At 59.1% G+C, this 16,762-nt stretch overlaps 1 protein-coding gene across 2 annotated transcripts in view; it reads right to left on the bottom strand.

Moving 5' to 3' along the window:
• ITGB4 (integrin subunit beta 4) overlaps positions 1 to 16,762 on the bottom strand; it is a 29,926-nt gene that overhangs the window by 5,893 nt on the left and 7,271 nt on the right. For both annotated transcript variants that reach the window (XM_045569936.1, XM_045569937.1), the window contains 23 exons: positions 15,768 to 16,031; positions 15,370 to 15,459; positions 14,969 to 15,091; positions 14,174 to 14,338; positions 13,914 to 13,990; positions 13,145 to 13,347; positions 11,681 to 11,784; positions 11,430 to 11,528; positions 11,126 to 11,255; positions 10,391 to 10,513; positions 10,190 to 10,296; positions 8,445 to 8,478; positions 8,071 to 8,262; positions 7,671 to 7,774; positions 7,366 to 7,424; positions 7,211 to 7,234; positions 6,095 to 6,243; positions 5,825 to 6,004; positions 5,104 to 5,252; positions 2,363 to 2,573; positions 1,385 to 1,542; positions 898 to 1,078; positions 645 to 782 (listed from right to left, as the gene is read on the bottom strand). In XM_045569936.1, coding sequence (XP_045425892.1) covers positions 645 to 782; positions 898 to 1,078; positions 1,385 to 1,542; positions 2,363 to 2,573; positions 5,104 to 5,252; positions 5,825 to 6,004; positions 6,095 to 6,243; positions 7,211 to 7,234; positions 7,366 to 7,424; positions 7,671 to 7,774; positions 8,071 to 8,262; positions 8,445 to 8,478; positions 10,190 to 10,296; positions 10,391 to 10,513; positions 11,126 to 11,255; positions 11,430 to 11,528; positions 11,681 to 11,784; positions 13,145 to 13,347; positions 13,914 to 13,990; positions 14,174 to 14,338; positions 14,969 to 15,091; positions 15,370 to 15,459; positions 15,768 to 16,031 — 3,064 coding nt within the window. The remainder of the gene's footprint in view (positions 1 to 644; positions 783 to 897; positions 1,079 to 1,384; positions 1,543 to 2,362; positions 2,574 to 5,103; positions 5,253 to 5,824; positions 6,005 to 6,094; positions 6,244 to 7,210; positions 7,235 to 7,365; positions 7,425 to 7,670; positions 7,775 to 8,070; positions 8,263 to 8,444; positions 8,479 to 10,189; positions 10,297 to 10,390; positions 10,514 to 11,125; positions 11,256 to 11,429; positions 11,529 to 11,680; positions 11,785 to 13,144; positions 13,348 to 13,913; positions 13,991 to 14,173; positions 14,339 to 14,968; positions 15,092 to 15,369; positions 15,460 to 15,767; positions 16,032 to 16,762) is intronic.

Raw genomic sequence — 16,762 nt, 5'->3', positions numbered from 1 at the left:
TCCTGTTCTGTTTTGTTTTTATAAACAGGGTCTGTCTCTGTTACCCAGGCTGGAGTGCAACCTCCATAGCTCACTGCAACCTCCAACTCCTGGGCTCAAGTGATCCTCCTGCCTCAGCCTCCTGAGTAGCTGGGAGTACAGGTGTGCACCACCATGCCCGGCTAATTTTGTTTTTAGTCTTTTGTAGAGATGGGAGTCTTGTTATGTTGCCTCAGCTGGTCTCGATATTCTGGCCCTCAAGCAGTCCTTCTGCCTTGGCCTCCCAAAGTGCTAGGATTACAGATGTGAGCCACCAAGCCTGTATTTTTATTTGCTGAATCTGGCATCTCTACTCTGGCCCTAAGAGAACTGTATGAAATGAACCACCCTGTTTCCCTATATGGAAGGTGCCCCTGACCTGTGACCGCACTGCATGTACGCAATCCCGCCCACCCTGTGGGCTTCCAGGCTTGGCCTTGGAATGCAACGCAGCCCAAATCTGGCCATAAACCTAAGGATGCCTCAGGCTTATCTGCTGACCAGGACAAGGGGCCTCAAGTACCCTGTACAGCAGATCCAGGAGTGACCCAGAGCCCTGACCCCACTCCAGCTTTGTCCCCTCCCCTTCCATGGCTGGGGGCAGGGAGGAGGGGTCCGGTTCTTACGGTTGTCCTCATTGACCAGGCCGTAGCAGACCTCGTAGGCTGTGATCTCACCGTTGGTCTCAGCCGGCTCAGCCCAGCTCACCTGGGTCACCGTGGAGGAGACGACGTTGAAGGCCAGCCGCCCTGGCTCACTGGGGACTGGAGGTGGGGCAGGAAGAGCGCTGTCAGTAGCAGAGGGAAGCAGGGAGGGAGGGCTGGACACGCTGGCAGCGGGAAGCCAGGGGACGGATGGATGGACATGGTGAGGCCTCACCTTCCTGGTGGGTACGGCAGGACACCAGGGAGCTGTAGGGACCCTCGCCTTGTGCCCCGTAGGCACACACCTTCATCTCATAGTCACAGTGTGGGTACAGGTTGGTGAGCTCCACCGAGGGTACCTTGCTGTCGAGCAGGTGGGCTTCTGACTCGGAGTCACCCTGGATCCAGTACTTCACCTGCTCCCAGGGGGACTGGTCAGTGGCAAGCGGCAAGCGCCAGAGCTGCTCGTCCCTCCATTGAGTCCCCCCTCATTGTCCCATTTGCACAGATGAGAACAACGAGGCAGTGGGGGGATGGGCAGTTGAGTGACCTGCCAGGTTCACACAGCAGGCCTGGGCACAGCAAGGGTCTCCCCTCTTCCCTGGCACAGACGGGGTCTCCCTCTGCCCATTTGTGCTGCGGCCGCCCTCCCCTCTCGGCCCTGGCCTGGGGGGGACCACCTCTTCCCGTCCACCTGTCCTGGCCCATGCCCCCAGCCTTACCCTGTACCCCATCGGCTTGCCAGGAGGGGGCAGCCAGTTGAAATGGATCTTCCGGGACCCAGCGGCCTTGGCATTGGGGTTCTGTGGGGCACCCAGGTTGCCGTGGGAGGATGGTGGTGATGACCCGGTGGGGATCACCAAGTTCCGGTCCAGTTCATCTACGGGTCAAGTCAAAGCAGAGCAGCCGGCTCAGACACCCCATCACCACCGGGGGGTGCCAGAGACCCCATTAGTCTCCCAGGCTCCCTCATCCTGACAGCGTTCAGCGTTCATCAGTCCCCTACGAAGGACTGATCAGGACTCACTGGCTCACCCCTTCCAGGGGCGCCTGCCTTTTAGTTGGAACTGAGGCTGAAGTCAAAGGGCTGGGGTCTAATGTGGGGATTCCGGCCATGTGGCCACGTGGTCTCAGTTTGGTTGAGAACCAGATAAAATGCAGGGTGCCTAGTTAAATTCAAATTTCACATAAACACTTTTCTTAAAGATAAGCATGTCCCAAATATTGCGTGGGACATACTTATAGTACTGATGTACTATAGTTGTTGTTTACGTGAAATTCATATTTTTTTCTTTTTTTTGAGACAGGGCCTCACTTTGTTGCCTGGACATGAGGACAGTGGCGTCATCACAGCTCACGGCAACCTCATACTCCTGGGCTCAAGCGATCCTCCTGCCTCAGCCTCCCAAGTAGCTGGGACTACAGGTGCGCACCACCATGCCCAGCTAATTTTTCTATTTTTTGTAGAGATGGAGGTCTCACTGTGTTTCCCAGGCTGGTCTTGAACTCCTGGGTTCAAGCGATCCTCCCCCCTCGTCCTCCCAAAGTGCTGGGTTTACAGGTGTGAGCCACCGTGCCTGGCCCGAGATTCAGATTTCACTGGGCACAGTGTGTTTGCGTTGCTAAGCCTGGCAGCCCTCGTGAAGAGGCCCCCAGACCTCCCTCTCCCTCTGCTTAAGCCAACCCCAGGCTCTGCCCACCTCTGTCCCGGTCCCCGATGATGACGGTGGCCGAGTGGGGCTGGCCCAGGCGGGCCCCAAACTTGGGGTTGCTGAGTTGGATGTGGAAGCGGCAGGTCTGGCGGCCCCGCAGGAGGGAGTCGACCTCCTGCAGCTCCAGGAGCTTCACCTGCAGCTCCTTCCAGGTCTCACCTGGGTGGAACAGCAGCTCGCCCTCCGCGGGGATGTAGTCCTAGGAGGGGAGGGAATCGGGGTCAGAGTGGGGCTGGGGGTGAGGCGACTCAGAAATGGGAGCCTTCTGGGGCCGGGGAGGCACACAGAGTCGCGGCCACACGCTCCATCCCAGCCTCATGGACGCTGCAGGCACCATTGCACAGACTGTCACATGTGGACACAAAATGGCTCATGTCTACGTAGCACCTTCTGTGCCTCAAGCACTTTACAAATACCAGCTCACTTGGTCCTCACAGCAGGGTGAGGTGTAGATATTATCATCCCCATTTTACAGATCTGGAAACCAAGATATGCAGAGGTTAAGGAACTCGCCCAATTTCCACACAGGTCACTGTGGTGGAGCTGGGGTTTGAAAGGGACAGAGAGAAACACAGGGATGAACCAAAGAGACGGAGTCCCCCACACAGGCAGGCAGTCAGCCCTGGGGAGCTGGGATTTGTGGGTGTCACCCAGGAAGAATCGTCCTCCCACACTGTGGTTCTGAAATTGGGGGTTCAGCCCAGCCCCAGGCACTGCTTGCTGGGTGGGACGCTTCCATCAGCTTCAGTGCCGCTGAGCTTGCCTGAGCTTCTCAGGGTGTGCGTGCGTGTGTGCGTGTGCGTGTGCGTGTGCGTGTGTGTGTGTGTGAGAGAGAGAGAGAGAGAGAGACAGACAGACAGACAGACTGTGTGTGTCAACAGCCACTGGGAGGAGAAAAAAAGAAAAAATAAAAAAACCTTCCCCCAGAAGACCACTAGGTGGCGCTTCAAAGTAACGTTTCAACTCCAGGCAGCGCCGGCAGGGCGGCGGCTGGGCAAGCCAAACTCAAATGCTGCCCAGCTCAGAAAGTGAGGCCTGCAGGTATAAGAAAGACAAGGAGATGTCTGCAAGCAAACTGATGTAGATACTTCAAAAATGTCAACGTCATGAAAGACAGCCAGGGAACTGTTCTAGATTAAAGGAGACTAAAGACACGTGACAAATTCAATGCCATGTCCTTGACTGGTTCCTGGATTGGGGGAAAAAGGCTATAAAGGACATTATTGGGAGGTCTAAACATGGGGAGATCTGAATACGGACTAATTATTAGGTACTAGTAAAATCAGTGTGAAGCTTCTTAAGTTTTGTGTGGTTATGTTGGGAGAATGACCTTGTTCTTAGGAGGTGCCTGCAGAAGGCTTTAGGGTCTACGTGAATAGCTCAGCAAACAGAACAAACAGCACCCCCCCCCGTATACACACACACACATGCACGCACATGTACACACACATGGAGACACAGATACATAGCTATAGATGTTCATATCTATGTGTCTGTCTACCCGTGTCGCTAGAAGGCAAATACTAGCAATTGGTGAATCCGTGTAAAGGGGAAATGGGTGCTAATTGTATGAGTCTGTCCATTTTTCTGTATGTTTGAAGTTTTTAAAAATAAAAAGGTGAGAAATACTAAAAATGCTTTTTAAAAATAGTTAAATACCAAAGCATCTTTACAGATGTGTAACAGGGCAGGCAGGATCTCTTGTACAGCACGGCGTGGTCAGCGGGTTTCCGGGCAGTGGGAAGCAAGGGACACGCTGTGGCCCCCTACCGGGGCCCACCCAGCACGCGGCCCTGTGCTTGCCGAAGAACGGGCTGGGGGGGCCAGTGAGGCTAGATTTTATTACTGTTTTTTTGAGACAGAGTCTCACTCTGTGCCTGGGCTAGAGTGCCGTGGCATCAGCCGAGCTCACAGCAACCTCAAACTCCTGGGCTCAAGCGATCCTCCTGCCTCAGCCTCCCGAGTAGCTGGGACTACAGGCATGTGCCACCATGCCCCGCTAATTTTTTTCTATATAGTTTTAGTTGTCCACCTAATTTCTTTCTATTTTTTTAGTAGAGAAGATTTTGTTACTTTTAAGAGAATTTTTGATATGGATATTTTTAATTTTTAAGTGTTGGTAATAAAATCATAACTAAAAACAAAACTAAAAAACCAGTGGGCCAAACCAAGCTGTCCACCACCTGGATTTGGTGGGCTGCTGATTCTGGGGCTCAGCCATGAAGGGGAACTCAGCCTGGGCCGTGGTGCTCCCTGCCTTGGGGGGCTGCTTCTGCTGCTGGGCCCAGGGGAGGAGAAGCAGTGCTAGCCCTCGAGGAGTCTGGCCCGGGGACGTGGGGTCTGCGATCCCAGCTCAGGAAGCCCAAAGCCCCCAGCACTAGGGCAGACAGTGGAGTCCATTTCTCTGCACAAGGCCTGGCTACCTTGGTGGATCCTGGGTTGCTGAGGGGGAGGCAGGAATGGTCTGGGCAGGTCCCAGCCCATCAAGGAGGAAACTGTCCCTGGCAGCAATGGGGCATCACCCAGGGTGTCACTGGCACTTTGGATGATGGAGACACGTCTGCCACAGGGTGGCAGGAGCAGGTGGATATGTCTTTGAGAGTTCAGCCAGGGGCACCACCAGCACGTGGGGACTTGGGCAGCTGCCACGTCCTGCTGTGTCCTATGGAACTGAGTGGGGTGCCCACCGGCCCCTGCGACACACCCTCGACCCCAAGGTGGAGCCTTACCCTGTTGCCCTGCGCCGTGTTGTCCTGCGTGCGGTAGGAGACCTGGGACTTGCCGCTGTCCAGGATGCGGCGGACCACGGGGATGCGGGCCACTTGCTCCCCGCGGCTGACGGAGTACTCAGGCTGCTCAAAGAACACCACCCCGCTGGCTGCAAGGAGCCCAGGCACTGGTCAGAGGGTCCTGGCCTTTGTCCCTTCTCCTGCTGTCCCTCCAGCCTGGCTCGGCCCGACCCAGCCCAGGATCCTGGAGTCTGCTTGGTACCTTTCACCCCATCGCCCTCTGGGAGGGCAGAGGAATAGGATGGAAGATTCTTCCAGAAAAAGTTGAGGGGGCTAGAATAGTATCCAACAGACATCCTAGAAGGGTCATGGCAGAGAAAGGAGGCCAGGCAGGGGTGGGACCCACGGTGGGTTGTGAGACTAGTTAAGGAGGAACAAGAGGCTGGACGTGGGGTGGTGCCAGGAGGACCTGACCCCTTGCGACGGTGCTAACAGAAGCTCCCGCTTAGTGAGCGCCTACGACCACGCCCTGTGCAGAGATGTACAGCCACGGACTCCGCACAAGAGCTCTACCCATTTTACAGATAGAGACACTGAGGCCTGAGGAGGCTAAGTGACACACCCAGCCACATGGCCAAGTCCCCCTTCTACTTGGCTACCAAGAGGAAGCAGGTGCACGCAGCTCCCGGCCACCTCCCTTGCTCTCCCCTCCCTGACCCACCTTGCTCTTTGATGATGGTGATGTTCACCAGGCGGCGGCCGAGGGTGGCGGTGCCCACAGGCACGTCGATGGCCTCCACCAGCAGCTGCTTCTCGTCGTCGTCCTCGGGCCGGATGAAGAGGGGCACACGCACGTCCACCAGCTCCACACCCTCCTGGAACTCCACCATGCCCCGGGCATCTGGGTGGGGGGCAGACGTGGTTGGACGTGGGTCACAGGGGCACGTCGGTGGGAGGTACAGGGAGTGGCGCCAGGGGCCTGGCCACCTACCCTGGTCCGCGGTGAGGGTGTAGTAGCCGGGCGCCACCTTGAGCTCGTGGAAGGCCCCCTGTTCCACCTGCTTCTCCGTGAGCTTCAGCAGGGCCTGCTTGGCCGAGCGGGGCGCCGTCAGCACCGTGTCCACAATGGTGTGGTCTTGCCTGGGTCAGGAGGTTCAGGTGCGGGAGGTGTCAGGCTGGCACACGTCCTGCCCGCCCCTCCTGCCTGTCGTCTCCCCATCAGGGGACAGGATGTGAGACGGCAAAACTCCAGGGTCTTCAGAGCCAGGCAGTGCTTGAGGCCCATGCTGGCCCCACCACCCTCACTCTGCAGCCTCAGCCAGCCATGGGTCCTCCCTGAGCCTCAGTGTCTTTCTCTGTGAAATGGGCTTCCCCACCCTCCCGCCTGAGAAGGGCTGGAGAGGAGAGCAGGGATGCTAAGGGTGGGGGTGCTGAAGCTAGGCTGCCCCGGGCCTAACCCTGGCTCTAGTTCTTGCCAGCTAGTTAACCTTGGGCCAGTCACCTAACCTTTGTGGGCCTCAGTTTCCTCATCTGTAAAACGAGAGCAGCAGTGGTATGTACCCCACAGGGTTGATGAGAGGGTCAGGGGTAAGATAACCACGCACACAAAGCCCTCAGACGATGCCTGGTCTTGTCCACTTAGGCCCTCGAAACTGCTGGTCCAAATCACTCTTACTGGTGGCAGCGACGTGCTGTTCTTCCAGCTCTGTCGTCTCTGCACTGAGACCCCTCCTCTCTCCCTCCCTCTGCCCCTGAAGGGCCAGGACCCGGTGGGACCTGGGGAAAGAGGATGTGACCTGCTGGCCCATCTTCTCAGTAACCTGCCTGCCATCCAGAGATGCCCCCAGGACCAGGGTCTCTGACCCTGGAGAGGGCGCTGGGCCGTCCCTAGTCCTGGGAGGGCTGTCGCTGGTAAGAGGGCGGGAATTGGCTCTGCTTTGCCTGTTCTGGTCCCGGGGCTGCCCCACAGCAAGTGCTTCACGTTGGTGTTTGTGGAAGGAGGGTCCTAACCCACGACAGATGCACCGGCCCTGCCTTCCTATGGGGTGGGGTGGGGCAGGGGCAAACGGCAGGAGTGGGGCCATCCCACCCTGTGGCTTCTACTCACTTCTTCCCGGCGTTGGGCTGCTGCCTGTGGGGGACAGAGAGGGACAGAGGTGAGCTGGATGTCCCTGCTTCGGCTGCTGGAGTTGGCTGTGAGGGGTTCCCCACCCAACTCTGCGGACCCCGGCTTCCCGCCTCGGCTGGCGGGCCCCGACTCACCGGAACTTGGTCTGCTGGAGCTTGTGTGCACCCGCGATCTGTCTGTACACCTCGTTCAGCTGCCAGGCAAGGGGGGCCGTGAGGCAGGGCCTCAGGTGCCCCACGGGGAGCCCTGGGGGCCTCTACCCAGAGGACCTCAGGTCGGCCAGGCATGCTCGAGGGGCCGCGTCCTGAGGCCCAGGCTCTGTGGCCTCCTCCCCTCTGAACAGATCCCAGGATGACCCCTGCCAGGCACACGTCCGGAGAAGCCCCTCTCCCGCCTGGACGCATCGCGGTGCCGCCCCCCCCCCCCCCGCTGTCCTTACGTTCTCCTCCACCTCCTGGCGCAGCTGGCCGCATTCTCGAGTGCTGGGCTTCATCAGGTTCTCAGTGCAGAGACGGGCAAGGCGCAGGGACAGCCCGTAGGGCACTAGGGCAGGCGGGCAGGATGGGCGTCGTCAGCCCCCTGCACGGCCCACACCGCAGAGCTCCCCTCCCAGCAGCCATGCCAGGATCAGGGGACAGCTGGCCAGCTGGTGGCCAGCAGGCCAGGCACACAGGGCCTGAGGCTCGTAGTGCCATCAGGAGGGCAAAAGGTGGCTGAGCCCTGTGCCTGCATCCAACACCCAGAGAAGACAGGGGTGGTGTAGGCCCAGATCTGGAACGGGGGTCCCGGGGGCCCCAGGGGCACTGTCAAGAGCCACAGTGCCCAGCCCCAGCCCTCACCCAGCTCCGTGGGGTTGGTGCTGGCGGCATGGGTGGCAAAGCCAGGCCGCTGCACGTTGTTGGTGATCTTCCAGCGCACGGTGTCACGCCCCTTGAGGTTCCCGCTGCGCAGCATGGGCGTGTCCAGGTGGTCGGAGGCCATCAGGTTCTCCCGCAGCATGTAGTGGTCCTCCTTAAAGCCCACCATGTGGCCTGTGGGACAGGGTCCTCAGCACGGGGCCCCTAGACCCACCCAGGTAAGCCCCATCAGGTGAGACCCCAGGGCCTCCTGCCTCTGCTGTTCCAGGCTTGGCCCCCACTCCCCTCCACTCCAGCTTGGAGAAAGAGCTGTCAGAGCCCCCCAACCCCCACCCCTGCCGATGCCAGCCCCGTACCTCGGTTGCAGCAAGGGAGAAGTGCCAGGCAGGCCTAGGAGACAAGTGGGGTGGGGTGAGGCCTGGGACGGCTGCCCCAGCCCGGGCAAACCCCGCCAGCCAACTCCCCGTGCCCGTGGTCCCGAGGGCAGCGGTACCTCCCACACACCAGGGTATGCAGGCAGTGGCAGGGTCTGAGCATGGTGCACATGGGCACGGGGAACAGGGGCAGAGGGCTCCCAAAGTTTGTGCCGTGGAACCCTGGTCCTGCCAGATGCTTTGCACAGTGAAGGTTCTGTGGTCAAGTTCATCTGGGAGGCACTGAATGCCTTCCCCATGACGTGTGTGGGTTCACTGTGCACATGACTATGGTAAAGGCTCTGAGGAGGCTGGAGCGAGCTATGATGGTGCCACTGCACTCCAGCCCAGGCAACAGAGCAAGGCCCTGTCTCGGAAAAAAAGGCTCTGAGAAGTCCTGCAGAGAAGAAACCCGTTTCTCAAACATGATTGATCACAGAACTCTTTTTCTATGTAACACACTAATATCCCACAACACCGGTGGTGGCTACAGACTGTGGCCTCTGCCCCCTACAATTCAGCATCCCGTTCTGCGCCTTCTCCACGTTTCCCTCTCTTGTCTGTTCTCCCCAGCGAGACTGTCAGCTGCAGGCAGGCGGGGCCCACCCTTCCCTGCTGCGGCTCCCATGCCCTTTGCACATGGCTGACCCCAGGGTAGGTGCTCCTGGGGACATGGTGCTGATGGTTGGTGCTGTGGGTGCTGGGACAGGCACTAGAGCTGGGGTAGAGGTGGGCTCGCCCCACCTCGGCCACTTCTGAGGACCCTGTGTATATCACCCTGCCTCTGACCTTGTTTCTCCATCTGTCATAGGGGATAGTGACCTTGCCCCACTGACCTCATGGGGTGACCGAGAGGAGAAAATGAAGTCATGTGGACACACACTGCTGTGACAGCACAAAGACTGACACTGAGCTGAACAAAGGGCTGAAGCCAGCAACAGGATTGTGCTGGGAGCTGGGGCTCCAGGGACGATGCAGGGTTGGGGCTCCACAGGCCTCATCATCATTTTAAAAAATGTTTTGCAGAGATGGGGTCTCACTACATTGCCCAGGTTGGTCTCAAACTCCTGGCCTCAAGTGATCCTCCCACCTTGGCCTCCCAAAGTGCTGGGATCACAGGCATGAGCCACTGCGCCTGGCACTGTCCTCACTACCATCACGCAGGAGGCTGGAGCCAGGGCTCGGGCACGTGTCAGGGGGTCTCCAGGAACCAGCTCAGGAAGGGTGGGAAGTAGCCCAAGCATAACATGGTGCTCACTACAGCTTGGTTCCCTCCTGAGAACTTTACTTAGCTCATTTGAGCTTCATCACCACTTGCTGAGGTTGGTTATATTTTCCCCATTCTACATATGAGGAAACTGAGGCATGGAGAGATTAACTTGCCCAAGGTCACACGCCAGGACCAAAACCCCGGCAGTTGGGCTCCACGGGCTGAAGTCTTTGGGAAGGAAGTACGTGGGTGGAGACACTGGGTGGGCTGCAAGGGGAGCCATGGGGAGGGTGGAGACCCTGGGGTGGTGGACCATGAGGGGAGTGGGGAACCCTGGTGGGGAGTGGGGACCCCAAGTGGGCTGTCAGGCCGTCAGGGGAAACACAGGAACCGTGGGGACCCTGGGGGTGGGGACCCTAGCGGGGGTTGCAGGCCATGGGAAGACCCTGGGGGGCTGTGGACACTGGGGGGCTCTCACCTTGCAGCAGGCACAGTACTTCCAGCAGAGCAGCAGCAGCAGGGCCAGGAGCAGCAGGAGGAAGAGGAGCAGGGGGATGAGCCACCAGAAGGAGCTGGGAGGACAGTCTGGGAGAGGAGAGGAGGAGGAAGGAGGTGGTGACCACTGCCCCCACAGGGGCCTGACAGGCCGGCCCTTCCCTGCACCCGGCAGCCAGCTCACCCTTCTTCCTGTGCACCAGGACGGTGCTGTTGGGCCCGGGGGTGCCGTCGCCCTCCACGGTGTAGCTGTAGGTGCAGTCGTCGTCCTCGTCCCGGAAGGAGCAGTACTCCACCACCTCCTCCGCTACACCCACAGCCGGTCAGCAGGGCACCCCGACCCCACCCTCCTGCCCAGAGCACCCAGGGCCTAGTGAAGTGCCCCCTACTCTGGGACCTGCCCCACCCACCCACCGTCGGGCCTGAGGCTCCTCCCTGGGGAAGAGTGTAAGTCTCTGGCAAGCTGTGCCCTCCCCTGGTACAGGGAGTGGGCGAGGTGGGGGCTGCCATCTCCCCTGTTCCCTGACCTGGGCACCAGCCCGGAGCTTGGTGTCTGGAAAACGCATCTGGCCTGGAGGAAGGGAGGCTGCGCACCCCACGGCCTGACCATGGGCCCCTGCCCGCGCCAGGCGCCTCCTCCCCACACTCTCGGTCTCCTCCTCCGCTGTGTGCGCTCTGGCCAGACTGTGTGCCCACCGCCTGGGTTCTGTGCCCTTTGCCCAGAAGTTTTACCCTTTTCCTGGACTTGGTGTCCCCTGTCTGTGTTCTGCGGCCCCTCCCACCTCAGAGACCCCTCTCCAGGCTGTGGCCTCAACTTGGATTGTGAGCCCCTGCCCAGATAGGTGACGCCCCTGCCCTGTTGGGTCTCGGAACCTGCCTAGGCTCTCAGAACCCCTGGCCTTTGGCCCCTGCCCCCTACCTTTCTTAAGCTCATCCACCATCTTGACCTTGAAGCTGCACTCCTGGCACGTGCGCCCCTTCTTCTCCCCGGTGCCCCAGGCCTGGCACTGCACACAGGAGCGCAGGTCCTCGCAGAGGCCCAGGCGGATCTGGGTGGGGAGAGGGGGGCAGACGGCTACTGAGCTGGGTGGGCTTCTGCCAGGCCCCGCTCCCCCAACCTCATGTCCTTGGCTGGCTCCTGTGGCACGAGGCTCAGCCCCTCCTGTCCGCCCTGCCCGGTGCCCGGGGCTCCCGTGCCCACACCCCAGCGATCCCGGCCTCACCGCCGAGTAGTTGATCTCGCAGGTGGTGTCCGTGTACAGTGACTGCTGGTTGCAGTGGCAGCGGCCACACTCACAGTGGCCACGCCCATTACAGATGCCCTGGAGCAGGAGGGGGCACAGTGAGCCAGCTGTGCCCCATGCCTGCCCGCTCCCATTCCCTCCCTCCCTGGGGTTCTCTCTTGAGAGGGTGGGTGGCCCTGACTCAGGCCTCCTCTGCTGCCCTGCACTTCCTGTCCCATGCCCAGGCTTACCCCATTGCTGTCGATGCAGGTGGCATTGCTGAGGGGACAGTCACAGCTTGGTCCTGTCCAACCAGGCTCACACACACACTGGCCCATGGAGCAGCGTCCCCGGTCTGCAGAGGGGCAGGGAAGGGAGCGGAGAGCCACGTTTGCAGCTGCAGTCGGGGCTGCCCACCTGCCAGGAAGGGCCTGCGGGAGCTGAGCCCTGGGAGCCAGGATGTCTCAGCCAGGAGCAGGAGTCATCCCTTCCTCGCGTTCCTGGAATGTCCTTCCCTCCATCTCCCCCCGTCCCAACTTCTACTTTCCACTCTGCGGCCACAGTGACCATCCCAAACACAAACCCAATCACGCGGCTCCCTGCTCAAGAACCTCTAATGGGTCCTGGTCAATGCAAGAAGGTAAGAAAAAGAAATAAAATGTGTAAGTACTAAAAGTAAGAAATAAAACTGTCATTATTTGCAAGTGTCAGGAACGTGTCACAAAATATCCAGAAGAACCTACAGATAAATCATTAGATTTCATAAGTGAGTTTGGCAAGGTGGCTGGATACAAGGTTAACATACAAATAGTTAGAAAATGAAATTAAAAGTTCTAATGACTCACTTTTGTCCAAAAGATCAAGTCCTGCCCTGGACCACAGCCCAAGCCCCTTGCACTCTGGCCCTGCCTCCTTCCCCAGAGGCGTGGTCCTCCCTTCCTCTGCCACACCTCCGCCTGTGCCCAACGCCTGCCTTTCTCCAGTGGCATCTGGTTCTCCCTTCTGTTTCTCTGAGCACCCTCTGGGGTGGACAGTTGAAGAGAAGAAACAGCAAACAAAATCAAGAATGGAGGAAGAGTAGCAAAGCAGGGGCTCCATCTCCAGTGGCAAGTACACAACGGGGGCTTCCTAAGTATGTGATGAGTGGATTTTCATTTGTCCCCCTCCATTCAACTACCAATCCTTCCAGGTGTCCCCCTGTCTGAGTTCTGTGACCCCTGCCCAGCTCTGGTGGTCCTGACCAGACTATGTGCCCATGGCCTGGGTCCAACACTGTGCTGGGCCCCAAAGGAATATAGCAGAAGTGTAACCCCAGGCCGTCCTGCTAGAAATGTAGCATCTTGGGTGAGAGGAGAGATCACCGCGCCATGTACTTGCCAACCATTGAGAGCGGAGCTGGGCTGTACCCACCCTAATGAGATAGGGGAATGGAGAGGCCAGGTGGGCAGAGACCTGAACTGCCAGAGAGAACTGGACCCCAGGTCTAGGGCAATGCCATGTCAGCAGAGGCCCTGGGCATCGACGCTGCTGATGAGGGAAGTGAGGTCAGCTTGGGGCAGGACCTGGAGGAGGCACGCTCAGGGAGTCCAGAGTGGGGCTGGGCCTGACTTTAGGGATCCTGACTCCAGGTCCAGCTCTCCCCACCTGGGCCCTGAAGGGAGGGTCACCCTTGCTGCCCACCGCGGCCCCGCCCTGGCTGCAGCGTCTGAGCTCACCATTGCAGAGGAAGCCGGAGGTGCGGGGACACTGGTAGTTGTCGTACTCGCAGAACTGGCCCTCGTAGCGGCCTTCGCCGTAGCACACACAGTGCCCGCACTGGCACTCCCCTCGGCCTGAGCACGGCTTGTCCTCGTCCTCCCGCAGGCAGGGCTGCATGTCGCTCAGCAAGCCCGTGGAGCAGTTGCAGGTCTTGCCGCTCCTGAGGGAGGAACCCGTCACGTCCCCGTAGCCGGGGATGAAGGTTGGGGCTTTTACTGTCCCCATTGTACAGATGAGGAAACTGAGGCTCTGAGAGGCCCGAGGCAGGTCCAAGTCACGCAGACAGCAGTGGCTGAACTGAGACCCAAACCTCAGTGCCCTGCTACCCCCTCAGGGTCCCTTCCTCACTGCTGCTCTGTCTCAAGGCACGACAGACATGTTCAGCATCTTGATGCTTTAAAAGCCCTTCCTACCTTCCGTTTACAAGCTCTTTTCTGACTAGGAGATGCATACACGTGGTTCAAAATACTAAAAGTACAAAAGATACAGAGTGAAAAGTAAGTCTCCCTCGCACGCTTGTCCCCCAACGCCCAGCCACCCCCAGCCACTGCTGTGTCAGTCCTCGCCTGTCTTTGCAGAGCTCATCCACGTATCTCTGTATTTCAAAGTGCTTTGAACTGGATTCTCCCAACAACTGGGTGTGCCCCTGTCCTAGCCCTCTCTGTGATCGCCACCCCCCAGTTGGCGTACAAGGTCCTCGGGGCGGGACTCCCCTCCCCCACTCACCAGCCCTCACTGCACACACAGTGTCCGCACGTGAAGTCCCCCTTGAAGTTGCAGCGAGCCGACTGCACCTCTTTTTGCTGGAATGACACGGTAGGGTGTATGGAGAAAGGGAGACCAGGGCCGCTGGACATTTCTGCCGCCCTGTGTGCCTTGGGACACCCCACAAAGGGGACGAGGCCACAGGAGCAGCGCTTTGTTACTCAGGGCCCCGGGGTGCTGGGCTCAGCCCCTCCCTCGCGCCTGGCAGGGCTGCGTCATACCAGCTCGCAGGCGCACACGTCACAGATGATGCCCACGTCCATCCTGAGGCCATCGGAGAAGGAAGGTTTCAGGTGGATGTTGCCCTTCTGGTCCTCCATTGGCAGCTGGCACACATGTGTCCCATCCACATCTTCGATGGCCCGAAGGTGCACTTGGTATGTGCCCTGCAGGGACCGCATGGTCAGCCAAGGCAGGCGCTGCCCTGACAACCAGGGGGCCACTGGAGCCTGAAGGCCCTCGGCCCTCCAGGTACCCTCTGATCGCCATGCTTTTGCTAATCCCACGGGTCCGACGAGGACACCAACAAGCTGAGGAATGTGCCAAGCTCATCTGAGTGGCTGACCCAGGCAGATTTGAACCCAGGCCTGCCTGACTCCAGGGGCCACAAGCTTTTTTTTTGGAGACAGAGTCTTGCTCTGTTGCTTGGGCTAGGGTGCAGTGGCGTCAGCCTAGCTCACAGCAACCTCAAACTCCTGGGCTCAAGCGATCCTCCTGCCTCAGCCTCCTGAGTAGCTGGGACTACAGGAGTGTACCACTGCAACTGGCTAATTTTTTGTTTCTATTTTTGGTTGCCCAGCTCCTTTTTTTCTATTTTTAGAAGAGATGGGGTCTCACTCTTGCTCAGGCTGGTCTCGAACTCCTGAGCTCAAGCAATCCTCTCGCCTCGGCCTCCCAGAGTCCTAGGATTACAGGCGTGAGCCACCACGCCCAGCCACAGGGGCCACACTCTTGACCACCACCATCGCAGGGTGCTATGCCCGTCCCCCCGGCCCGCGGCCCCCACAGAGGCATACCACTCTCCCCCGCTGAATGTGAAAGGACCCCGTCTTTGTCTTTTCGAACATCTTGGAGGTGACCTCTGTCCGCAGGCCTCGGGGGCTGTCCAGGGCCCGAATGTCCAGGTTGGAGCGAATGCGCTGAAGGGGGACAGGCGGTCAGTGGCCTGGGTGGGGGCCTGGGCTCGCTGCTCTGCCTGGCCCAGCTGTGCTGCACCCCACCTCCGTGGAGGGCCAGCGTGGTGTGGGAGGGATCAGGGTGGCAGAGCCTGCAGCAGCCCAGGGACAGCCAGAGACCCCTCTCACTGGCCTCTCACACACCCATTTCTCAACTGTGACCTGAGACACCGCTTGTCCACTCCACCCCCGCCAGCCCTGCCCCGGAAGGGCTCAGACTCGGGAGCCCACGCTGCCCTCACCTCGAAGGCCGCCTCCAGCAGCTCCACGATGTTGGATGAGTCCTCCTGCAACACCCCCAGCGAGGAGACGGGGAAGTACGTGTGCAGCTTCTGCGGGAGAGAGTGCCAGGCCTCAGGGTAAGCATCTTGTTGAATCTGGACGACAGTTCTGGGTTTATCCCCACTTTGCAGATGGGGAAACTGAGGCCTGGAACCTGCTGTCATGTAGCAGAGCCTGCCCTCTTGGCCCCTACCTGCTTGGAGATGGGTTGGGGGGTGGGCACATGACCTCCCCTTCCCACCAGGGCCCACTCTTGGGGGGGCCCAAAAGCTTTGGGAAGGGGGGGAGAAGTAGTGTCTGAGATGTTCCATGGACCCCCTGCCCTGACCCCCTGTTGCCCGAGGGCCCAGACCCCCACCTCGTAGTAGCTGTAGGAGTAGTTGGTGACGGCGAAGATGGGGATGATGTTGTGCTTGGCAAGCACGCGCACCAGGGTGGGCACCGACGGGTAGTCCTGCGTCTTGTACTGGGTGTAGGTGCCCGTGGCGTCCAGGTGGCACCTCTCGTCGTTGCGGCTCATGATGCCAGCCAGCACGTTGGCGCCGTCAGCCTCGTAGTGGAAGGCCGACTCGGTGGAGAAGACCAGCAGGTGGGTGCTGTCGGGGCGCCAGCCGATGGCACTCTGGGGGAGCCAAGGGGGGGCGTGCCCACTGAGCCGGCTGCCAGCTGAGGACACAGCCTCGTGCAGGGCAGTGACAGCGGGTCAGAACACGGGGCTGGGCTGAAATCACGGGATTAACAGCATGTGCCGTCATGAAAAATGCATGTGACAGCACATGAGAGATGCTGGTGAGAAGCAGACACCCGCGGTGCAGCGTCTGTCTGTGCACGCGGTGGCCCCGCACACCTGGCTGCCCCCTCCTCAAGCTTTTACCCACCCAGTTAAAGAATATTTTAACTGCACGGGAAAATTTCCACAGCATAACATTCAATGAAAAAGGAAGTTGAAATAGGTACAGCTGTGCTGGGCAATTTGTTAGAAAAATATGGGTGATTTTGAAAACTATTACAAGGGAAAGTGCTTATGATAGTGTTAAGTGAAAAAAAACCAAATTTCAGGATTATACGTACACTGATTTCAACAATATAAAACAAGGAAAAGGGAATAAAATGTGTTGGCTGGATAGCAAGTGGCTGGCTGTTCGAGGGTGGTGAAATTACGGGCAATTTCTCTTCTTTATTTTCTCAATGGTTTGTAATGCGGATATGTTATTTTTATAACGAAAAAATGGTGCCACTGCCCGCCCAGCGCCCCGCGGGCGATAGCCTCCCCCGCCCCAGTGCCTGCAAGATCCAGGCGCTAGTCTCTCACGACTGGGGGAGCACTCAGAGTTCACACATCAAAACGGGTCC

The sequence above is a fragment of the Lemur catta genome, chromosome 15, assembly GCF_020740605.2.
Source record: "Lemur catta isolate mLemCat1 chromosome 15, mLemCat1.pri, whole genome shotgun sequence".
Taxonomy (NCBI): domain Eukaryota; kingdom Metazoa; phylum Chordata; class Mammalia; order Primates; family Lemuridae; genus Lemur; species Lemur catta.
Note: the sequence above shows the minus strand (reverse complement) of the source record. Positions and strands in the feature narration are given on the sequence as shown.